At 40.6% G+C, this 25,933-nt stretch overlaps 1 protein-coding gene across 9 annotated transcripts in view; it reads right to left on the reverse strand.

The window, feature by feature from the left end:
- The window catches only part of PABIR3 (PABIR family member 3), a 51,313-nt gene that overhangs the window by 11,726 nt on the left and 13,654 nt on the right, over positions 1 to 25,933 (reverse strand). For all 9 annotated transcript variants that reach the window (XM_064384318.1, XM_064384316.1, XM_064384311.1 and 6 more), the window contains one exon: positions 13,758 to 13,814. In XM_064384318.1, coding sequence (XP_064240388.1) covers positions 13,758 to 13,814 — 57 coding nt within the window. The remainder of the gene's footprint in view (positions 1 to 13,757; positions 13,815 to 25,933) is intronic.

The following is a 25,933-nucleotide window of genomic DNA, read 5'->3' on the forward strand; positions in this document are numbered from 1 at the left end:
CTTTAACTTAAAAGCTAAAAATCTAAATCTCTTAGAAGACAACATAAGGCTAAATCTGCATGATACTGGATTTCACAATGATTTCTTGGATATGATACCAGTGGCACAGGCAACAACAGAAAGAATAGATAAATTGGTCTTCATGAAAATTAAAAAGTTTTGTGCATCATATGACACTATCAAGAGAGTGAAAAGACAACCAGAGAATTGAAGATGATATTTGCAAATCATATATCTGAAAGGGAATGAATATCCAAAATATATACAGAACTCCTACAACTCAGCAACAACAAAAAACAACCAAATTAAAATATGGGTGAAGAGACTAAATAAATGTTTCTCAAAATAATGCATACAAATGACCAAACAGTACTTGAAAAGATGCTCAACATCATTTGTCCTTATGAAAATGCAAACCAAAACCACAGTGAGATGCCACTTTACCCCCATTAGGATAGTTATTTATTTATTTGTTTGTTTGTTCATTTATTTATTTGAGACAGGATCTCACTCTGTCACCCAGGCTGGAGTGCAGTGGTGCAATCTCAGCTTACTGCAACCTCCACCTCCCAGGTTCAAGTGATTCTCGTGTCTCAGCTTCCTGAGTAGCTGGGATTTTTTTTTTTTTTTTTTTGAGACAGAATCTCACTGTATTGCCCAGGCTGAAGTACAGTGGCATAATCTCAGCTCACTGCAACCTCTGCCTCCCAGGTTCAAGCGATTCTCCTGCCTCAGCCTCCTGAGTAGTTGGGATTACAGGCGCCTGCCACCACATTCACCTAATTTTTGTATTTTTAGTAGAGATGGCATTTCACCATTTGGCCAGGCTGGTCTCAAACTCTTGACCGCAGATGATCCACCCACCTCGGCCTCCCAAAGTGCTGGGATTACAGGGGTGAGCCACTGCACATGGGCAAATTTCTAAATTTTCTAGAACATCATTTCATCCTTATCTCATCCTTTTTTATATTTCTACTTTATATATATTCTATGATTCACATGATATAATAGCACAGTGGTATATGTCCAAAATGTGTAAGTAAATGCAGTATACCTACATTGGAGGCATGTGCTCAAACATTTTCTCCTGATGTGATGTGTGATCGAAAGAGTTTAAAGATTGTTGTCTATATAGTATAAATAATAAATGTTTGGGGTAGTCCATAATAGAAGAGGGGTGTGAGTTGTGTGAAAGCAATAAAATTTGGCGACATACTGTGGCTCATGCCTGTAATCCCAGCACCCTGGGAGGCCAAGGCAGGATTCCTTGAACTCAGGAGTTCAAGATCAGCCTGGGTAACATAGCAAGAACTCATCACCACTAAAAGAAAAAAAAAAAATCAGCTGGGCGCATGTGGTATGCATGCCAGTAGACCTAGGACTCAGAAGGCTGAAGTGAGAGGATCTCTTGAGCCTGGGAGATTGAGGCTGCAGTGAGCCACAACTGTGCTACTGCACTCCGGCCTGGGCAACAACATGAGATCCTGTCTCAATCAATCAATCAACCAATCAATCAAAATTTGACCTAGTCCTTCAAAGATGTATAAAATATGAACAAGCAGTGAGTAGAGGGAAGAGTATTCCAAGCAGAAGAAACCATATGAACAAAAAGTTTACAAGAGGGAAAAAATACAGCAGATTTGGAGATAGTGAGACTACCTTGTTTGAAACTGAGTTTGTGCTACAAAGTAGTGAGAGAGAAAACAGGAGAGGTAAGACAGGGCCAGATTTATAGGCTCCTAAATAATCAAAGAGTTTGAATTTAAAGGATTTGGGCAGAATTACTTAGCTGTCAGAACCACAGGCTTTGGAGATAAACAGAAATGAGTCAAATCCTAGCTCTGTAACCTACTACCTGTGCAAACTTAGGCAGAAGACATCACCTGACAGTCAGTTTCTTCAGCCATATGAAGATGATGATAAGAATGAGGATGATGAGGTGGCTACGCAGTTCTCATCACAGTGCCTGGCAAACAGTTCAGTGCTTAACATATGTTAGCTATTTTTATTATTATTCAATAGTTAATGGGAAGCCATTGTAACATTTTGTATGGGGGGAAGAAAGTGAAAATGATGTTTAAAAAAAGTTGGCTGGGTGCGGTGGCGCACGCCTGTAATCCCAGCACTTTGGGAGGCTGAGGCAGGTGGATCACGAGGTCAGGAGTTCAAGACCAGCCTGGCCAAGATGGCGAAACCCCGTCCGTACTAAAAATACAAAAAAATTAGCCGGGCCTGGTGGCATGTGTCTGTAGTCCCAGCTACTCAGGAGACTGAGGCAGAGAATTGCTTGAACCTGGGAGGCAGAGGTTTAAGTGAGCTGAGATTGCACCACTGTACTCCAGCCTGGGCAACAGAGCAAGATTCCATCTCAAAAAAAAAAAAATATGTTGGTATTGATTGTGGAAGTTGGATTAAACTGGGAGAGACAGAAAATCTATTGGGATATTATTTCAGTAATCTAAACCCAAGGGACAGAAGAAGGAAGTGGCAGTGAGAACAAAGAGGATATTGTCAAGGAAGAATTAGTAGGATTAGAAGCCTAATTGGATACAGTAGAAAAATAAGGAAGAACTGAAGATAAATAGAGAGTTTTGAGTCTTAAAACTGGGACTATTTTGATACCATTACAGAAAATGAGGGAATTGGAGAAGGTAATTTAAGAAGATAATTAGTCTTTTAAAAACAATGGAATAACAGTAAATTCAGCAAAATGTAATTGTTAGCATAGTTGTTTGATTTAATATTATGTAGATATTCTCCTCCAGTGTGAAGCTCAAAGTATTTTGTAGTTCATTCGGTCAACAAGTAAAGAGCAGGTAGTTTTGTGAAATTGAGATCAAATTCTGCTTAATAGTCCTTCCACTGAAAGTTGGAGCATTAGCCAAAATCAGCTATTGAAGGTTGTTAGGAGGAGTGTTGACTCTTATTCATTTATGTCTTGCCTATTTCCAAAATGGATTTGAGATGGCTTATAATAAAATAAGATTGTTAAAATAAGTATAAAAGGTCAAGAGCCATGCATTATAACTGTAAGAAGCAGAGTACAGTATACTAGAAATCTAGTTTAAGGAGAGTTGTTATACTTGGATGCTAAAGTTAGCTTTCCATTTTTTAGGATGCATGGTAAAAATGAGAACTATAAGTCACCAACTTTTGCTCTCTGAGGGAGACTATGCCTGAAAGATTTTAGTTGCCGAGTGCCTGCACAGTACCCAATAAAGGCTTGTTGAAAGAAGGAAACAATCTGTAAACTAAGATCAAATTTAAAAAAAAAAAATTTTTTTTTGAGATGGAGTCTCACTCTGTCACCCAGGCTGGAGTGCAGTGGCACGATCGCGGCTCACTGTGCAACCTCTGCTTCCCAGGTTCAAGCAGTTCTCTGCTTTAGCCTCCCAAGTAGCTGGGATTACAGGCACAGGCCACCATGCCTGGCTATTTTTTCTTTTTTTTTCATTTTTAGTAGAGACAGGCTTTCACCATCTTGGCCTTTGTCACCCAAGCTGGAGTGCAGTGGTACAATCTCAGCTCACTGCAACCTCCAGCTCCCAGGTTCAAGCAATTCTCCTGCCTCAGTCTCCCGAGTAGCTGGGATTACAGGCATGCGCCACCATGCCCAGCTAATTTTTGTATTTTTTAGTAGAGATGGGGTTTCACCATGTTGGTCAGGCTAGTCTCAAACTCCTGACCTCAAGTGATTCACCTGCCTTGGCCTCCCAAAGTGCTGGGATTACAGGCGTGAGCCACCGTGCCTGGCCCAAATTTATTTTAAAACAAGTTAGGCTATTCCCTTAAAGAGCTTCTCTTCATAAAAGAGACTAGGTGCTTAGTAGGTTCCAAAGAAAACTCAAAAACATATCAGAAAAATACAATTTCATTGCTTTACTGGACTAGAAAATGGTGACAAAGTCTCTAAGACAGACACTGTAAAACCTGGTCAGCGGAAGAAAAAGCCTACAGACACAGATGATATCCAAATTGTGCCTGTCATGATCATAACCTGTACTCCAGCTAGTGCAATCTGCTTTAAATGGCTTCATCTCCTAAAGTTCCCCTATGTTTGTGTCTAACTTCAATTCAGTTTGTACAATCCAGCTAACATAAAATGAAAACTGTAATATGTATTATTAAAGTTTATATTTGTGAAGATATGAATACAAGGAATTCTAGAAATGCAGAGGTAGTATGTCAGAAGACCATTTTCACATTTCACATGAAGTATTCACATTCATCAACGCTTTAAAAAATACCCTGAAAAGGCTGGGCACTGTGGCTCATGCCTGTAATCCCAGCACTTTGGGAGTCCGAGGAGGGTGGATCACGGAGTCAGGAGTTCAAGATCAGCTTGGCCAAGATGGTGAAACCCTGTCTCTACTAAAAATACCAAAAAAAAAAAAAAAAGCCAGGTGTGGTGACCGGTGCCTATAATCCCAGCTATTTGGGAGACTGAGGCAGAGAACTGCTTGAATCCAGGAGGCAGAGGTTGCAGTGAGCTGAGATCGTGCCACTGCACTCCAGCCTGGGCAACAGAGCAAGACTCCATCTCAGAAGAAAAAAAAAAAAAAACAGAAAACAAAATAACCTACCCCCCCACAAAAAAAAAAAACCTGAAAATAGCCGGGGCGGTGGCTCACACCTGTAATCCCAGCACTTTGGGAGGCCAAAGTGGGTAGATCACCTGAGGTCCAAACTTTAAGACCAGGCTGACCAACATGGAGAAACCCCATCTCTACTAAAAGTGCAAAATTAGCCAGGTGTAGTGGCTCATGCCTGTAATCTCAGCTACTCAGGAGGCCAAGGAAAGAGAATAGCTTGAACCCGGGAGGCAGAGGTTGCGGTGAGCCGAGATTGTGCCACTGCACTCCAGCCTGGGCAACAAGAGCGAAACTCTGTCTCAAAAAAAACAAAAACAAAAACAAAACCCTGAAAAATGTTGTTTTTCTGTAATAAATTTCCGCTAAGCAGCATGACTATTTACACAGGCTATCGCAACTCCTAAACATGCACAGATGAGGATAAAACCGAGGTGTAACAGATTCAAGCTGCTGTAGTCTAACACATGGGACTTTTCTTTTCTTTCCCCCTCCCCCTTCTCCCCTTCTCCCCTTCTCCCCTCCCCTCTTCTTCTTTTCTTTTCTTTTGAGATGGAGTTTCATTCTTTTGAGATGGAGTTGCCCAGGCTGGAGTGCAATGGCACAATCTCAGCTCATTGAAACCTCTGCCTCCCAAGTTCAAGCGATTCTTCTGCCTCAGCCTCCTGAGTAGCTGGGACTACAGGCACCCACCACTATGCCCAGCTAATTTTTTTTTTTTTTTTTTGTATTTTTAGTGTAGACAGGATTTCACCATGTTGGCCAGGTGGCTCTCGAACTCCTGACCTAAGGTGATCCACTCACCTCGGCCTCCCAAAGTGCTGGGATTACAGGAGTGAGCCACCACGCCCAGCCTTCTTTTCTTTTTTAAGAGATGGGGTCTCACCCAGAGTGGAGTGCAGTGGCAAGATCATAGCTCACTGCAGACTCAAACTCCTGGGCTTAAGTGGTCCTCCTGTTTCAGCCTCTTGAGTAGCTGAGACTGTAGATGTGTGCCACCATGCCCAGAAAATTTTTTCTCTTTTTTTTTTTGAGATGGAGTTTTGCTCTTGTTGCTCAGGCTGGAGTGCAGTGGTGCTATCTTGGCTCACTGCAACCTCCGCCTCCCAGGTTCAAGTGATTCTCCTGCCTCAGCCTCCAAAGTAGCCAGGATTACAGGCATGTACCACCATGCCTGGCTAATTTTGTATTTTTAGTAGAGATGGGGTTTCGCGATGTTGGTCAGGCTGGTCTCGAACTCCCGAACTCAGGTGATCTGCCCGCCTCCGCCTCCCAAAGTGCTGAGATTACAGGCATGAGCCACTGTACCCGGCCAGCCAATTTAAAAAAAATTTTTTTTAGAGATGGAATCTCGCTATGTTGCCCAGGGTGGTTGAACTGGCCTCAAGTGATCCTCCTGCTTCAACCTTTCAAGTTACTGAAATTATAGGCATGAGCCACCACACCCAGCTTAATTTCTTTTTATTGAGTTTTACTTAAGACACTACAGAGAAAGTCATTTTCTTACTGGGTGCCAATGAATCATATCCTGTTTAACAAATCAGGAATTAAATATAAAGTTATATAACAAAAAACTGTGAGGAAACTGTTAAGGGTTGAATTGTGTCCCCCAAAATTCATATGTTGAAGTCCTAATTCCCAGTGCCTCAGGATGTGACCTCATTAAGAGACAGAATATTTGCAAAAGCAAGCAAGTTAGGATGAGGTCATTAGGGTGGACCCTAATCTAATATGACTGCTGTCCTTCATGAAAAGGAGAAACTTAGAAACAAACACATATGCAGGGAGAACACTATGTGAACTTGAAGATAGCTGTCAGCAAGCCAAGGGCAGACGCCTGGAGCAGATCCTCCTTCTCAGCCCTCAGGAAGGAACCAACCCTACTGACATCTTTATCTCAGACTTCTAGCCCTAAGAAATGTGAAACAATATATTTCTGTTGTTTAAGCCACCCGGTTTGTGATACTTTGTTATGGAAGCCTGAGCAAACTAATATACAAACTGTTTCTCTATGGCACTTATGTATGTTTAGAGCTTTGGGAAACAGGGAACTATAGACTGAATACATTCAGATCTTTTGGAATACAAGCTCAATTTGTATTAGGGGCCACACGTAGTGGCTCATGCCTGCAATGCCAGTACTTTGGGAGACTGAGGCAGGAATATCACTTGAGTCCAGGAGTTCAGGAATAGCCTGGGTACCACAAGGAGACCTCATCTCTACAAAAAATTTTAAAAATTAGCCAGGCATGGTGGTGTGCCCCTATAGTCCTAGCTGGTTGGGAGGCTGAGGCAAGAGGATCACTTTAGCCCAGGAATTTCAGGCTGCAGTGAACTATGATCATGCCACTACACTCCAGCCTGGGCAACAGAGCAAGATCCTGTCTCACAAATAAATAAATAAAATAAAATTTTTATTAGGAAAGGAAAATTACACAAAAATAATTTCTATTTAGGAATAATGACTCTTCAGAAAATTGACTTCCAGCTTGATGTCCTCAAGCTCTTTAATACTTAGAAAACAGCTAACAACAACAGTTGAGAAGAAATTGTCCATTAACTGCCTAATAGGAAAGCTGTAATATAAAGCAAATGTTGAACCGGAATCTAACATTGACTTGGGACTGCATGATTATTTAAAATTAAAAGTAAATTTCATCAAACTATTTTACAGGAGGCTGGGTGTCATGCCTCACGCCTATAATCCCAGCACTTTAAGAGGCCAAGGAAGGCGGATCACCTGAGTTCAAGAGTTCAGGGCCAGCCTGGCCAACATGGTGAAACCCCATCTCTATTAAAAAATAATAATAATACAAAAATTAGCTGTGGGGGCAGAGGGGTGTGGGCACCTGTAATCCCAGCTACTTGGGAGGCTGAGGTGAGAGAATTGCTTGAACCTGGGAGGCAGAGGTTGCAGTAAGCTGAGATTGCGCTACTGCACTCCAGCCTGGATGACAGAGCAAAACTCCATCTCAAAAAAAAAACCAAAACAAAAACCCACAAAACCAAACAAACTCTTTTACAGGAAATACAGAGGATAAAAGAACATATTAACACCACATGGAAGCAAAATCAAAATGTGGGATATTTTACAGGACAAATGGCCTGGATTCTTCAATAAGTAAGAGGCACAGAACAAAAAACAGGCAGAAAATTCTGTTTTATAGCATGGTACTGGTACCGAAACAGACACATAGACCAATGGAACAGAACAGAGACCTCAGAAATAACACCACACATCTACAACCATCTGCTCTTTGACAAACCTGACAAAAACAAGCAATGGGGAAAGGATTTCCTATTCAATAAATGGTGTTGGGAAAACTGGCTAGCCATATGCAGAAAGCTGAAACTGGATCCCTTCCTTATACTTTACACAAAAATTAACTCAAGATGGATTAAAGACTTAAATGTAAAACCCAAAACCATAAAAACCCTGGAAGAAAACCTAGGCAATGCCATACAGGACATAGGCATGGGCAAAGACTTCATGACTAAAACGCCAAAAGCAATTGCAACAAAAGCCAAAATTGACAAATGGGATCTAATTAAACTAAAGAGCCTCTGCACAGCAAAAGAAACTATCATCAGAGTGAACCAGGCAACATACAGCATGGGAGAAAAGTTTTGCAATCTACCCACATGACAAAGGTCTAATATTCAGAATCTACAAGGAACTTAAATTTACAAGAAAAAAAAGAACAACTCCATCAAAAAGTAGGCAAAGGATATGAACAGATACTTCTCAAAAGAAGACATTTATGTGGCCAACAAACATATGAAAAAAAGCTCAACATCACTGAGCATTAGAAAAATGCAAATCAAAACCACAATGAGATACCATCTTATGCCAGTCAGAATGACAATTACTAAAAAGAAACAATAGATGCTTGCAAGGCTGTGGAGAAATAGGAACACTTTTACACTGTTGGTGGGAATGTAAATTAGTCCAACCATTGTGGAAGACAGTGTGGCGATTCCTCAAGGATCTAGAACCAGAAATACCATTTGACCCAGCAATCCCATTACTGAGTATATACCCCAAGGAATATAAATCATTCTACTATAAAGACACATGCTTGGATATGTCTTTGTAGCAATCTGTAAGAAAAAAATGAAAAAAAAAACCCACATGAATATGTATGTTTATTGCAGCACTATTTACAATAGCAGAGACATGGAGAACCAACCCGAATGCCCATCAATGAAACTGGATAACGAAAATGTGATACATATACACCATGGAATACTATGCAGCCATAAAAAAGGATGAATTCATGTCCTTTGCAGGGACATGGATGAAGCTGGAAGCCATCATCCTCAGCAAACTAACACAGGAACAGAAAAACCAAACAATGCATGTTCTCACTCATAAGTGGAAGTTGAACAATGAGAACACATGAACACAGGGAGGGAAACATCACACATGGGGCCTGTAGGGGGTGGGTGGCGAGGGGAGGGAAACTAGATGACTGGTCAATAGGTACAGCAAACCACCATGGCACACATATACCTATGTAACAAACCGACACATTCTGCACATGTATCCTGGAACTTAAGTAAAATAAAATAAAAATGCTGTTTTAAATAAAAGAGATCTAAGAGGCCGGGCATGGTGGCTCACGCCTGTAATCCCAGCACTTTGGAAGGCCAAGGCGGGTGGATCACAAGGTCAGGAGTTCAAGAGCAGCCTGGCCAAGATGGTGAAACTCCAGCTCTACTAAAAATACAAAAATTAGCTAGGCGTAGTGGCAGGCACCTGTAATTCCAGCCACTCAGGAGGCTGAGGTAGAGATTCATTTGAACCTGGGAGGCGGAGGTTGCAGTGAGCCAAGATCATGCCACTTCATTACAGCCTGTGCAAAAAAGTGAGACTCCGTCTAAAAAAAAAGAGAGAGAGAGATCTAAGAGATATATATCAACTAAATGTCATATTTGGATTGTGTTTACATCAGTTAAAAATGCATTTTTGAGAATTAGGAAAAGTATAACATGGCTTTACATGACATTAAGCAATAAAGTCATTTGTTACGTATAATGATGGCATTGTGATTATGGGGGAAAAAGTCCTTCTCATACTCATAAACTTGGATAAAAAGATATGTCAGAGATTTATGTTAAAGTACTCTTTCCTACCCCTAAAAAAGAAGAGGATAGATGAAAAAGGATGTACAAAATGTGGATAATTGTTAAAGCTGGGTGTTAGGTACATGGAGATTCTATAGTGTATATGTTTTCAATTTTCCATTTAAAAAGATTTTTTAATGAAGTAACCCAGGCACCATGCATAATTACTTACAGTCGTCCCTTGGTCTATGTGGGGAATTGGTTCCAGCACCCACCATCCCCACATATACCAAAATCCACACATACTCAAGTCCACAGTAGGCCCTCTGGAACCTGAGGATACAAAAAGTCAGCCATACATATAGGAGGGTTTCGCATTCCAAGAATACTGTATTTTTTATCTGCATTATCTGTGTGTAAGTGCACCCACACCATTCAAATCCACGTTGTTCAAGTTTGGAGGTTCCTCAAAAAACAAAAAAATAGAGTTACCACATGATCCAGCAATCCCACTCCAAGGTATATAACCCACCAAAAAGGAAGTCAGTATATGGAATTGATGTCTGCACTCTCATGTCTGTTGCAGCACTGTTCACAATAGCTAAGATTTGGAAGAAGCCTAAGTGTTCATCAACAGATAAATGGATAAAGAAAACGTGATACATATAAACAAGGAGTACTATTCAGCCATAAAAAGAATGAGATCACCAGGCGCAGTGGCTCATGTCTGTAATCCCAGCACTTTTGGAGGCCGAGGCGGGATCACCTGAGGTCAGGAGTTCGAGACCAGCCTGGCCAACGTGGCAAAACCCCGTCTCTACAAAAAATACAAAAATTAGCTGGGCGTGGTGGTGCGGGCCTATAATCTGAGCTACTCGGGAGGCTGAGGCAGGAGAATTGCTTGAACCTGTGAGGCAGATGTTGCAGTGAGCCAAGATGGTGCCACTGAACTCCAGCCTGGGTGATAGAGCGAGAATGACTCAAAAAAAAAATGAGATCCAGTCATTTGCAGCAACATGGATGAAACTGGAAACTGGAGGTCATGTTAAGTGAAATAAGCCAGGCACAGAAAGACAAACATTGCATATTCTCACTTATCTCCTTTTATCTTTTCTTCTTCTTCTTCTTCTTCTTCTTCTTCTTTTTTGAGACGGAGTCTTGCTCTGTAGCCCAGGCTGGAGTACAGTAGAGTGACCTCGGCTCACTGCAACCTCCTCCTCCTAGGTTCAGGTGATTCTCTTGCCTCAGCCTCCTGAGTAGCTGAGATTACAGGCACCCACCACCATGCCTGGCTAATTTTTGTAGTTTTAGTAGAGACGGGGTTTCACCATGTTGACCAGGCTGGTCTCGAACTCCTGACCTCAACCGATCTGCCCAACTTGGTCTCCCAAAGTGCTGGGATTACAGGCATAAGCCACCACACCCGGCCTCATGTTCTCACTTATTTGTGGGAGGTAAAAATGAAAACAATTGAACTCCTGCTGATAGAGATTAGAAGGATGATTACCAGAGGCTGGAAAGGGTAAATGAGGGGTGGCGAGGAAGTGGGATGGTTAGTGGGTACAAAAATTTAGTTAGAAAGAACAAATAAGACTTAGTATTTGCCAGCACAACAGGGTGACTATAGTTGACAATAATTTAATTGTACATTAAAAAATAACTAAAAGTATAATTGGATTGTTTGTAGCACAAAGGATGCTTGAAGGGATGGATACTCCATTTACCCTGATGTGACTATTACACATTGCATGCCTATATCAAAGTATCTCATGTACTCCATGGCACCCGTAAAAATTAAATTACTTTTTAAAAACCAAGGTTGTTAAAGGGTCAGTTGTAATTCTTTTCATACTCATAACAATCCGATGAGATAGCCAATATTATTCCTCTTTTTTGATAAAATCAATGCCCTTATTAATGTTGTTAAAGTGAAAGTTCAGAATGTAATGGGGAGAGAACCAGACATTTCTGTTTTGCACTTAAAATGTTAAGTTTAATAAGGACAATGAAGTCAGTCAAAGAATGCATGTAAAGAAATATGAAATTTGTGCCAGGCACAGTGGCTCATGCCTGTAATCTCAGCACTTTGGGAGGCTGAGGCGGGCAGATAACTTGAGGTCAGGAGCTCGAGACCAGCATGATCAACATGGTGAAACCCCATCTCTACTAAAAATACAAAAAAATTAGCCGGGTGTGGTGGCACACACCTGTGATCCCAGGTACTCAGGAGGCTGAGGCAGGAGAATCCCTTGAACCCAGGAGGCAGAGGTTGTAGTGAGCCGAGATCGCACCACTGCACTCCCACCTGGGCGACAGAGTGAGACTCCAACTCAGAAAAAAAAAAAAAAAAAAAAAAAAGAATTATACAACTTAAGATATCTATCAGACCATTAAACTGCTGAAAATAAGTCTTAATTTTCCATTCAATCAGTATCTAGACTGAAAATTAATGTTTTTCTATTTTCCCATCTTACTCATTTTCTACTTGTGTTTCATTTAAAATGTTTATAATATATGTCACTATGGAAATAAACTGCATTAAACTTATATTCCTAACCAATGTAAATTAATATTCATATCAAGCTTCGTCAGCAAATAGCAACACATAACCCATCTTCAAATACTTGGCTTAATTTAGGAGAAGCAAAGAAACATACTGCACAGATAAACCAGAGGTCACTTTAAGTACTCATCCGAAGTTGCTGAATTCTTTAAGAATTTCTAAAACAGCTACATACAAAAACGGGAGTAAAAGAAGTTTTACCTACTAAAAAGTAAAAAACCGGCCTGGTGCGGTGGCTCACGCCTATAATCCCAGCACTTTGGGAGGCCGAGGTGGGCGGATCACCTGAGATCAGGAGTTTGAGACCAGCCTGGCCAACATGACGAAACCCTGTCTCTACTAAAAATACAAAAATTAGCTGGGCATGGTGGCAGATGCCTGTAATCCCAGCTACTAGGGAGGCTGAGGCAGGAGAATCGCTTGAACCCAGGAGGAGGAAGTTGCAGTGAGCCGAGATCGCACCACTGCACTCCAGCAGGGGCAAGGCAACAGAGTGAGACTGTCTCAAAAAAAAAGGTATGAAAAACCGTTTTTACCATACTTTCTTGGTAGTGTATAAACTGACCTTAGGAAGGCATGGCACCGGGGTGAAAGGGAGAGAGGGAAAGGAAGCAAGAGTTGGAGGACTAATAACTGGGATTACAAGACAGTATTATGGGCTTTGTGCCACTGAAACAGGGAAATGGGAGCTGGAAAATAATCCAGTAATTTTGGGCCAAATCTTGGTTCTGACACTCACCAACTTTGGACTTTGGGTAAATTGCTAAATTTCTCCCCTTTTTAGTTTCTTACCTTATAAAGTTGTTGCAAGATAAAATGAGGCCACAGATGTAAAGTACCTATTAGTGCTAAGTGAACAATTTAAGCCTCCCTTGGGGGGGAAAAATGTCTGTTTGTAGCTGGGTCAAAAAAAAAAAATAACACCTCTGGCAGAGTGGTGATTTGATCTTTTGAGTTCTGTGGCTAATCCTTGGATAATTAAAAGGTTGAATTCTGTATTAGGCTTGTGCTATTAAGCATCATGTGCATATGAGTGCACACCTACCAACCTACCCACATCCACCCACCCAGCCACACACACGCATGCACAAATTCACAAAATATTAACCAGTGAGGTACAACGTGTCCCTGATCTGAAATCACTAAGAAGTGAACACAAAACAATAGCATGAAGGCCATTTTATCTGTCAAAAAAACTCATCTGAGGGTCAAAAAAATGATGATAACTTGGTTATTATGAAGCTGAAAATTAATTTTTATGTATAGCATTCCACTTTCAGATCCCTGGAAGAAAGAAGTCACGCTCAAGATAGAAAAATTTGCAGTATTTCTAGAAATTATTAATTAATTAAAATAGTGAATAAGCCAAATATAGGGCTTCTTAGTTTGTTTTCTTTTTTTTAAGAAATCATTCTTAGAAATAAAAACTTAATTACATGTGACCTCACTTAGAATTACTGAAACACAGGTATTTTTACAAAGAAAAACAACACTTACTTTTTAAAATGAACAGCTCTCAATTTGGAAAGTCTTCTTACCTGTTTGATTTGATGAAGGCGGCTGATGGAACCACGAAAGGCAGATGGTGGCGACAACTGAAATTTAAAATGCAGAAGTCAAGCTTGCTTTAGTGTTTCTGATTAATTATATCTAAACCTTAAGTCCAGTTCTGTCATTGGTACCAAAACAGAGATATAGACCAATGGAACAGAACAGAGGCGTCGGAGGCGACACAACATATCTACAACCATCTGATCTTTGACAAACCTGATAAAAACAAGCAATGGGGAAAAGATTCCCTGTTCAATAAGTGGTGTTGGGAAAACTGGCTAACCATATGCAGAAAGCAGAAACTCGACCCCTTCCTGACACCTTACACTAAAATTGACTCCAGATGGATTAAAGACTTAAACATAAGGCCTAATACCATAAAAACACTAGAAGGAAACCTAGGCAAAACCATTCAGGACATAGGCGTAGGCAAGGACTTTATGACCAAAACACCAAAAGCATTGGCAACAAATGCCAAAATAGACAAATGGGACCTAATCAAACTCCACAGCTTCTGCACGGCAAAAGAAACAGTCAATAGAGTGAATCGGCAACCAACAGAATGGGAAAAAATTTTTGCAGCCTACCCATCTGACAAAGGGCTGATATCCAGAATTTACAACGAGCTAAAAAAGATTTACAAGAAAAAAACAAACAAGCCCATTCAAAAATGGGCAAAGGATATGAACAGATACTTTACAAAAGAAGACATACAAGAGGCCAACAAACATATGAAAAAATGCTCATCATCACTGGTCATTAGAGAAATGCAAATCAAAACTACATTGAGATACCATCTCACGCCAGTTAGAATGGCGATCATTAAAAAATCTGGAGACAACAGATGCTGGAGAGGATGTGGAGAAATAGGAACACTTTTATACTGTTGGTGGGAGTGTAAATTAGTTCAACCACTGTGGAAAACAGTGTGGCGATTCCTCAAGGACCTAGAAATAGAAATTCCATTTGACCCAGCAATCCCATTACTGGGCATATATCCAAAGGATTATAAATCGTTCTACTATAAGGACACATGCACACAAATGTTCATTGCAGCACAGTTTACAATAGCAAAGACCTGGAACTAACCCAAATGCCCATCGATGATAGACTGGACAGGAAAAATGTGGCACATATACACCATGGAATATTATGCAGCCATTAAAAATGAGGAGTTCGCGTCCTTTGTAGGGACGTGGATGAACCTGGAAACCATCATTCTCAGCAAACTGACACAAGAACACAAAACCAAACACCACATGTTCTCACTCATAGGAGGGTGTTGAACAAGGAGAACACATGGACACAGGGAGGGGAGCACTATACACGGTGGTCTGTTGCGGGGGAGTGGGGGGGGACAGCGGGGGGGGGAGTTGGGGAGGGATAGCATGGGGAGAAATGCCAGATATGGGTGAGGGGGAGGGAGGCAGCAAATCACACTGCCATGAATGCACCTATGCAACAACTTTGCATGTTTTTCACATGTACCCCAAAACCTAAAATGCAATAAAAAAAAAAAGGAAAAAATAAATAAATAAATAAATAAACCTTAAGTCAATGTTGAATTACCTAAAATATTTATTTAGTGCCTTATGCATGCCAGCAACAGTATCAGTTAAGTTCAAAGTTAAAAAAAGATCCATCTGGATCTTGACTGAAAATTATACTGATCAAAAATCAACACTTTTCAAAACAGAACAAAATAACTGTTATCATAAGAAATATAGAGCAGAACATCAACAGAGGATTTTGTTCATCTCTACCTTTTCTTTCCTAAGGCACTAGATCTTAAAATTGCCTCATTTCTCTTGCCAGTTTCAGCCCATCATTAAAGCTGAATGAGAAGTATTACCCGGAAAAAAAAAAAAAAAAGCTGAAACGGTCATTGAATCGGTAGCTTGCTTGCCAAGCATACCGCCCAAAAATCATAAACAGAATAACGACATCAAAGAAACTGAAATCTAGCTGGGGAAACCAAACTTTCATAATATAGAATGACTTTAAGGTAGTCACTTTCAAGTCATTTAGCACATTTTACTCTTGGTTGCTAAGATACTTCTTGTCTAGGTCCTTTCTCTTTTTCGGGGCTACTTTTTCCTTTTCAGTCTTTTCTCAAAGCTTATGAGGACCCACACAAGAGTGGAATGAAAGAATGGAGGGATTTAAAGCAAAGTGTGAAAATGAGGCTTGAAAATTACCTTCAGAATTCATTTGTAAACTCGTTCTGTACCGTGCCTATTTCTTGAAATGCCAGATAACGTGTTTACCATATCTTAGTTTCAAATTCTATAAAGAGCACATTGAGTTGTACATTCAAAATATTGAATGAGGCTGGGTGCGTTGGCTCATGCCTGTAATCCCAGCACTTTGGGAGGCCTAGGCAGGTGGATCACCTGAGGCCAGGAGTTCAAGACCAGCCTGCCCAACATCACAAAACCCTGTCTGTACTAAAAATACATAAATTAGCTGAGCGTCGTGGCACGTGCCTCTAATCCCAGCTACTTGGAATTTAAAAAAAAAAAGAAAAGAAAAGACCTGGAGGCCAGCCACCATGGTGGCTCATGCCTATTATCCTGGCACTTTGAGAGGATCACTTGAGGCCAGGAATAAAAGACCAGCTTGAGCAAGATGGCAAAAACCCACCTCTACAAACAAATGCATATAATGAGTACTGAGCTAGGCCCTGAGGATCCAAAGATAAATAAGAGATTTTCCTGTCCTTGAGCAAGTCCAAGTCTAGTTAGGGGAAACTAGGTCACAGTCAAATGGCAGAACAGAGTTATGATTTGAGTTCAAAGCACAGAGAACTCTGTGTGGGGTCTTGGAGAAGACTTCGTAGAGGAGTAGCAATTCATTAGAGAAGAGGAGGGAGGACATTTCAAGGAGTGAGAGGAAACAGGCAGAGAGGAATGTTCAGGGAACAGGGAGGTTCAGGGTGGCTGAAACTTAGTATCTGAGAGGGTGCAGCAGGAAACAAATTCAGGGAAATTAGGCTAAAACCAGATTGTAGTTTTTGGACTTTAGCCTTTGAGCACAGTAGGAAACCCAGAGCATAGATTCCTCTGAGTTCTCAAACCTCAAAGGTTCTTTTAAACAAGATCATATCTGCTTTAGAAAGGTAACCCTAGCAGCATCATGCAGAACACATTGATGGTGGATGGAAGAGGGACTAGAAGCAGGGTCATGGGTCAGGTCACAGATGGTGAGGGTCTAAATGAAAAAGGGAGGGTGAAGAGAAGGAGGTAGATTGGAGAAATGACCAAAAGGAGGGCAAAGAGGTTGCTAAGGTTCCCAGTGGAAACCAATAGATGGAGTGTGGCCATGAAAGGCAGTAAGAGGAGTGAGTTAGTGAGTGGTGAGAAGATGAGTGTTCAAAAAGTATGTGTTGGGCCAGGTGTGGTGGCTCACGCCTGTTATCCCAGCACTTTGGGAGGCCGAGATGGGCAGATCACCTGAGGTCAGGAGTTCGAGACCAGCCTGGGCAACAGAGTGAAACCCTGTCTCTCCTAAAAATACAAAAATTAGCCAGGCATGGTGGCAGGCACCTATAATCCCAGCTACTCAGGAGGCTGAGGCAGGAGAATTGCCTCAGCAATTGAACCTTAGGCAGAGCTTGCAGTGAGGCGAGATCGTGCCACTGCACTCCAGCCTGGGCAACAGAGCAAGACACTGTCTCTAAATAAATAAATAAAATAAAGTATGTGTTGGATAAATAAATGTTTCTATGAAGCAGACAGTCTGAAATTTTATTGGGTTTTAAAATGTATCAGATGACTTTTTAAGGAATACATTACCTCACTCATTATATGTTGCTTAAAAGTATTAAAATCTGTTTGTTTTTTCAAATTATTTGCTAGAAAGTAGAAGAAACAGCCAAGGTTGCAAAAAGAACTATAGAAAATTGGTACGTGGGTAACTGAAAATTCACTACATATAAATTTTATTTGACAATTAGCAACAGCTACTTCACCGTAATAATTCGCTATTGTCAAAATATGGCTGTTAAGTAGGTCAGTATTTTTTGAATGCTTACCAGGTTTAATGAGTTATTTTTCTGCTCAGAGGGGAATGAGAGTTTTTTCTTTAAAGAAAAACAACTAATAAGCTGTAGTTATTACCCTCAGAGACCTTACAATCCACTGAAGAGACCAGTGTTGGAAGCAGATTTTATATAAGAGACAAGGAAGTGCACGTTAAATGAAAACAAAGCAGGGTGGGAATCAAAAGCAAAGATGAAGTGGGTGTGTGTAGGCGGTGGGAGGTGGGAGACAAATAAGAAAGGCTTAAGGTGGTATTTCAGTTAGACCTTGTAGGACAAAGAGTCTGTCAGCATAAGCAACAGAAAAGTGAAGGTGCTTGGCACGTTTTGGGACAGGTTATTGGCCCTGTGTGAGTGGAACGCCAAAAGTTCATGGAGGGAGAAAGGACTGTGAGGCCAAAAGTGTGAAGATACTACAAAGCTTTAAATGTCTTGCTCAAAGAATTTGAACTGTGAAAAAATAATCTACTCTGGTATATATAGGAGAAAAGCAGGTTACACCTAACGGCACCATCTACATAACTTTGGAATAGACATACTCAGATATCATCAGTCCTGATCCTGGTTCTGTTGCTATCCAGAGGATGGGTATAAACATGTCACGCTGGACATGGTGGCTCATGCCTGTAATCCTAGCACCTTGGGAGGCCAAGGTGGGTGAATCACTTGAGGTCAGGAGTTCCAGACCAGCCTGGCCAACATGGTGAAACCCCGTCTCTACAAAAAAAATACAAAAAGGAAAAAGAGCCAGGTGTGGTGGCGGGTGACTATAATCCCAGCTACTCTGGAGGCTGCCACAGGAGAATCACTTGAACCTGGAAGGCGGAGGTTGCAGTGAGCCAGATTGCACCACTGCACTCTAGCCTGGACGACAGAGCAAGACTCTGACTCAAAAAATAACAACAAAAAAAATGTCTGACAGCTGTGGATTATTGACTGGTGTGTAACTCAGACTGGCCTGTACTAATCATGTTCCAGGGTTGATAGTTTAAGAAAATTTGTAAGAGAGATCCAAGATGGCTGATCACTAGCAGCTCGGGCTCATAGCTCCCAGTGAAAGCGCAGAGAACGAGAGGACGCCACAGTTTCAGACGAATTTTTGTTGCTCACGGACTAAGAGATTCCCAGCAGAGGAGCCCCACGGGTTGCCAGGGCGACTCTTGTGGCTGGCGCAGCAGTTTTGCTGGCGCCTCAGCGTGGCAGTTCTTGGTGCAGAGTCCAGAGATTCCCAGGCAGAAAAGCACCATCAATCTTAACACTGCTGTTTTGGCCGGCGCAGTGGATTGCTCAGATTTCGGCGCTGGGAATCAACAAGTTGGACGTCCGCTCAGAGACTTAGTTAGAAAGTCGGTAATTACAAAGATGACAGAGGGATAAATATATAATGAAGGGAAGAAACCAGCCTAAAAAGGCAGAGAATACTCAAAATCAGAATGCCTCTCCCTCTACAGGGGATCGCAATTCCTCATCAGCAACGGAACAAGGCTTAATGGAGAACGAGTGTGTTCCAATAACAGAAGCAGGTTTCAAAAGGTGGGTGATAAGAAACTTCTGTGAATTAAAAGAACTTGTTCTAACGCAATGCAAAGAAACTAAGAACCTTGAAAAAAGGTTTGATGAAGTGCTAACGAGAATGGACAATTTAGAGAGGAATATAAGTGAATTGATGGAGCTGAAAAACACGAGAACTTCGTGAAGTATGCACAAGTTTAAACAGTCGAATTGATCAAGCAGAAGAAAGGATATTGGAAGTCGAGGACCAGCTCAGTGAAATGAAACGAGAAGACAAGATTGGAGAAAAAAGGATGAAGAGGAATGAGCAAAGTCTCCAGGAAATATGGGACTATGTGAAAAGACCTAATTTACGTTTGATAGGTGTACCTGAATGTGACGAAGAGAATGAATCCAAGTTGGAAAATACTCTTCAGGATATCATTCAGGAAAACTTTCCCAACCTGGCAAGGCAGGGTAATATTCAACTCCAGGTAATACAAAGAACACCACAAAGATATTCTTCAAGAAGACCAACCCCAAGGCACATAATCGCCAGATTTATTAGGGTTGAAATGAAGGAGAAAATACTAAGGGCAGCCAGAGAGAAAGGTCAGGTTACCCACAAAGGGAAACCTATCAGACTTACAGCAGATCTCTCAGCAGAAACCCTACAAGCTAGAAAAGAGTGGGGACCAATATTTAACATCCTTAAAGAAAAGAACTTTCAACCCAGAATTTCATATCCAACCAAACTAAGCTTTACAAGCAAAGGAAAAATTAAATCTTTTGCAAACAAATAAGTACTTAGAGACTTCACCACCACCAGGCCTGCTTTACAAGAGCTTCTGAAAGAAGCACTATACATATAAAGGAACAACCAATATCAGCCTTTCCAAAAATATATCAAAAAGCAAAGAGCATCAACACAATGAAAAATTTACACCAACTAATGGGCAAAACAGCCAGCTAGCATCAAATGGCAGTATTAAACTCATATATATTCAAATTGGATAAAAAGCCAAAACCCATCGGTACGCTGCATCCAGACCCATCTCACATGCAATGATACACAAAGACTCAAAACAAAGAGGAGGAAGATTTACCAACCAAACAGAGAGTAAAAATAAACAAATAAACAAAAAGCAGGAGATGCAATTCTCGCCTCTGATAAAGCAGACTTTAAAGCAGCAAAGATCAAAAGAGGCAAAGAAGGACATTACATAATGGCAAAAGGATCAATGTAACAAGAAGAGCTAATGATTCTATAGATCAACGAGACAGAAAATTAACAAGGACATACAAGACTTGAACTCAGACTCGGAACAAGTAAACTTAATAAACATTTATAGAACTCCCCACTTCAAATACACAAAACATACATTACCACCTCACACCTATTCCAAAAGTGACTACATAATTCGAATTAAATCACTCCTCAGTAATCACATAGCATTTCATAGGTTTAAATGAAATATTGGTTGGCTGCTTGTTATTTTCTTCCCTTATTCCTTCCTGTCTACATTATTAAGTATAATTATTGGTATAAAAGAGGTTTTCAATACCCATTACTAAACTGCATTCTAGCCTGGGCAAGAAAGCAATACTCCCATTCTCTCTCTTTCTCTTCCTTTTTCTTCCTCTTCTTCATTCTTTCTTTTTTCTTTCTTTCTTTCCTCAAAAAAAAAAAAGATGGTAATAATACACATAAAAATTTAGACAAAGGAGGGTAGGAGGGGACGAAGGTTGAAAAACTATTGGTTACTATGCTTAAAAAAAAAAAAAAAGAAAATTTGTAATTCAAATCAATAATGCTACTAGCTGACCCTTCTCACAAAAGTCAGAAATCTTTTCTGGATAAAACTTACATTAAAGGGATACATTGGATATATAATTTGTTGCTATAGGCAACAGTGTTATGAACAACAGTTGCTGTTTCAAGCATCTATTTATATTAAATGTGATAATGGTGATAATGCATGTAATGTGTTCAGCACAGCATCTGGCACATAGTATGTGCTAAATAAACGATAACTATAACTACTGCCACCATTATTATTACCATCATCAAATACTCTAGAATTCATCATTTAATTATACATAAACAACTTGGATTATATGCTGCACATTTATAAAACTAGGCTATCTGTCCTCTGCTACATAGCAGTTTTTAGTATTTCCTGTTCTATTGTATCTTTTATTTATTTTTAATAGATTTTATTTTTTAGAGTGCTCTTCAGTTCACAGCAAAATTGAACAGAAATTATGAAGATTTCCCACATACCCCTGGCCCTCACACATGTGCAGCCTCTCCTACTATCAACATCCCTCACTAGAATGGTACATTCGTTACAACCAGTGAATCTACATTGGCACATCATTGCCACCCAAAGTTCATAGTTTACACTTAGGTTCACTCCTGGTGTTGGACATGCTAAGGGTTTGGACAAATGTATGACATGCATCCACCATTACAGTATGGTACAGAGTAGTTTCTCTGCCCTAAAGTTCCTTTATGCTCTGCCTATTCATCCTGATCTCTTCTTAATCTTCCTCTTCCTCCTCCTCCTCCTCTTCTTCTTCCTCTTCTTCTCCTTCTCCTCCTCCTCCTCCTTCTTCTTCTGTCTTAGTCTGTTACCCAGGCTACGGTACAGTGGTCAAATCTTGGCTCACTGCAACCTCTACCTCCTGGGTTCAAGTGATTCTCCTGCCTCAGCCTCCCGAGTAGCTGGGATTACAGGTGTGCACCACCATGCCCAGCTAATTTTTGTATTTTTAGTAGAGACAGGGTTTCACCATGTTGGTCAGGCTGATCTCGAACTCCTGGCTTCAAGTGATCCACCTTGCCTTGGCCTCCCAAAGTGCTGGGATTACAGGCGTGAGTCACCGTGCCTGGCTGTGATCTTTTTGTTTTTAACAGAAATTGACTTACATTTTGTCTCATTATAAAGCATATATATTTAATATATATAATACATTCTGAGTCTTTCTATGTTAAAATTCATGTGCAACACCATTTAAGTGCTGAATATTATACTATAAGGATGTACCATAATAATGAGCAGCACTTTTATTATATGCCACATATGTTTTACCTCAATTCTTTTTTTTGGAGATGGAGTCTAACTTTTTTGCCCAGGCTGGAGTGCAGTGGCACAATCTCAGCTCACTGCAACCTCCACCTCCCGGGTTCAAGTGATTCTCCTGCCTCAGCCTCCCAAGTAGCTGGGATTACAGGCACCCGCAACCACGCCCCACTAATTTTTGTATTTTTAGTAGAGATGGGGTTTCACTGTGTTGGCCAGGCTGGTCTCAAACTCCTTATCTCGTGATCCACCTCAGCCTCCCAAAGTGCTGGAATTACAAGCATGAGCCACCCCACCTGGCCTTATCTCACTCAATTCTCACAGCAACCCCATGAGGTAGGCATTATTTTCACCCTCATTTTGCCTCAGGAAAACTGAGGTCCACAGTGACTTAGCAACTTGCCCAAGGGGTTATGTAGTCATTGCTAGAACTGGAATTCAAATACAGGTAATGAAGAATCTGTCGATTAACCTAGTCCCTATTGTTAGACATTCAGACTGTTGCAATATTTTTTGCTAGCTCATATAAACAATGTTGTAATAATATCTTTTAAGCTAATGTTTGTGTACATCCTTAATTCCTTGGCATACATTCATAGACCTGGACTTTCTGGGTTGGAGGTTGTTGATACACATTGCCAAGCTGCCTCCAGATAACTTACACAAATTTACTTCCCAGTAGTGTATTGGAATGCCTACTTCCTTGTACCCTTTCAACATTAGATACTGTGATTTTTTTCTTTTTTACCTTGAACCTCTGATATTGCTAATTTAAAAAAATATTTATATGCCCATTCTTAAGGCATACTATAAAAATAATCAAATTTTCAAAGCAAGCAGAAAACATTGTGATTTACACACAGTTTTGGAGATTCTTCCCCAGTATTTTCCTTCAGTAGCACTAATTGAGAAGTTGTGCAGTAGCATGAACAGAATCTGAAAAATTTAGTTTTTCCTGAAAAAATCTCATATACACGTGGATATATGTGTACATGTATATTTTGTGTGTATATGCATATACATGTATATATATGTGTACACAGAATACACATATACAAATATACATATATATACACAAACACACCTTTCAAGAAGCAGAATTTTATTTTATTATTTTATTATTATTACTATTTTTTGAGACAGAGTTTCACTCTTGTGGCCCAGGCTGGAGTGCAATGGCACAATCTTGTCTGACCACAACCTCCGCCTTCTGGGTTCAAGTGATTCTCCTGCCTCAGCCTCCCAAGTAGGTGGGATTACAGGCATGTACCACCACGCTTGGCTAGTTATGTATTTTTAGTAGAGACAGGGTTTCTCCATGTTGGTCAGGCTGGTCTGGAACTCCGGGCCTCAGGTGATCTGCCCGCCTCGGCCTCCCAAAGTGCTGGGATTACAGGCGTGAGCCACCGCACCCAGCAATGAAGATGCAGAATTTTAATACATTTAATTCATGCTACTGAAGTTCACATCTTCATCAATTAAATGCACAGAAAATTCACAATATATAATATGAAACTTTATGGTTTGTGAAGTTCATAATCTAAGGAAAAAGATATGCTAAACTGAACTTAAATGTATACATATACTTTCTATAGAAATTATGACACTGGCTGTATTACAATGACATGTCATAAATAAGACAATTATTTTTTATTTTTTAATTTTTTATTTAACTTTTATCTTAGGTTTGGGAGTATATGTGAAGGTTTGTTACATGGATAAACACGTGTCACCAGAGTTTGTTGTACATATTATTTTTCTTTTTGTTTTTGTTTTGTTTTGTTTTTTGAGATGGAGCCTTGCTCTGTCACCCAGGCTGGAGTGCAGTGGTGTAATCTCGGCTCACTGCAACCTCCACCTCCCAGGTTCAAGCGATTCTCCTGTCTCAGCCTCTTAAGTAGTTCAGACTACAGGCATGTACCATCATGCCTGGCTAATTTTTTTGTATTTTTACTAGAAACGTGGTTTCACCATGTTGACCAGGCTGGTCTCAAACTCCTGACCTCTGGTGATCTGCCTGCCTCGGCCTCCCAAAATGCTGGGATTACAGGTGTGAGCCACCGCACCTGGCCTGTTGTACATACTATTTCATCACCCAGGTATTAAGCCCAGTACCTAATAGTTGTTGTTTTGTTTGAGACAGATTCTCGCTGTCGCCCAGGCTGGAGTGCAGTGGCATGATCTCGGCTCACTGCAACCTCTGCTTCCCAGGTTCAAGCAATTCTCCTGCCTCACCCTTCTGAGTAGCTGAGACTACAGGCAAGTGCCACCATGCCTGGCTAATTTTTTTTTTTCCCTCCTTAAGGACAGAATTGTAATGTTTTGTTTATTTCTGTGCCTCCAGTCTAGAAACAATATCTAGCATATGGTCAGTACTTGATAAATATTTGATTTCAGTGAATCAATAATTTTTCTCATGTAGCTATGTAAATTTATATATATATATATATTTTTTTTTTTATTGTATTTTAGGTTTTGGGGTACATGTGAAGAACATGCAAGATTGTTGCATAGGTACACACGTGGCAGTGTGATTTGCTGCCTTCTTCCCCTTCACCTATATCTGGCATTTCTCCCCATGATATCTCTCCCCCACTCCCCACCCCCCGCTGTCCCCTCCCCTATTTCCCCCCAACAGACCCCAGTGTGTAGTGCTCCCCTCCCTGTGTCCATGTGTTCTCATTGTTCAACACCTGCCTATGAGTGAGAACATGTGGTGTTTGATTTTGTGTTCTTGTGTCAGTTTGCTGAGAATGATGGTTTCCAGGTTCATCCATGTCCCTACAAAGGACACAAACTCATCGTTTTTGATGGCTGCATAATATTCCATGGTGTATATCACATTTTCCCTGTCCAGTCTATCATCAATGGGCATTTGGGTTGGTTCCAGGTCTTTGCTATTGTAAACTGTGCTGCAATGAACATTCATGTGCACGTGTCCTTATAGTAGAACGATTTATAATCCTTTGGATATATACCCAGTAATGGGATTGCTGGGTCAAATGGAATTTCTATTTCTAGGTCCTTGAGTAATTGCCACACTGTCTTCCACAATGGTTGAACTAATTTACACTCCCACCAACAGTGTAAAAGTGTTCCTATTTCTCCACATCCTCTCCAGCATCCATTGTCTCCAGATATTTTAATGATTACCATTCTAACTGGCATGAAATGGTATCTCAATGTAGTTTTGATTTGCATTTCTCTAATGACCAGTGATGATGAGCATTTTTTTCATATGTTTGTTGGCCTCATGTATGTCTTCTTTTGTAAAGTGTCTGTTCATTTCCTTTGCCCACTTTTAAATGGGCTTGTTTTTTTCTTGTAAATCTGTTTTAGTTCATGGTAAATTCTGGATATCAGCCCTTTGTCAGATGGGTAAACTGCAAAAATTTTTTCCCATTCTGTTGGTCGCCAATTCACTCTAATGACTGTTTCTTTTGCCATGCAGAAGCTGTGGAGTTTGATCAGGTCCCATTTGTCTATTTTGGCTTTTGTTGTCAATGCTTTCGGTGTTTTGGTCATGAAGTCCTTGCCTACGCCTATG

Source organism: Aotus nancymaae, unplaced genomic scaffold (assembly GCF_030222135.1).
Source record: "Aotus nancymaae isolate 86718 unplaced genomic scaffold, 86718_ANA_hifiasm-v0.15.2.pri h1tg000004l, whole genome shotgun sequence".
NCBI classification, from domain to species: Eukaryota; Metazoa; Chordata; class Mammalia; order Primates; family Aotidae; genus Aotus; species Aotus nancymaae.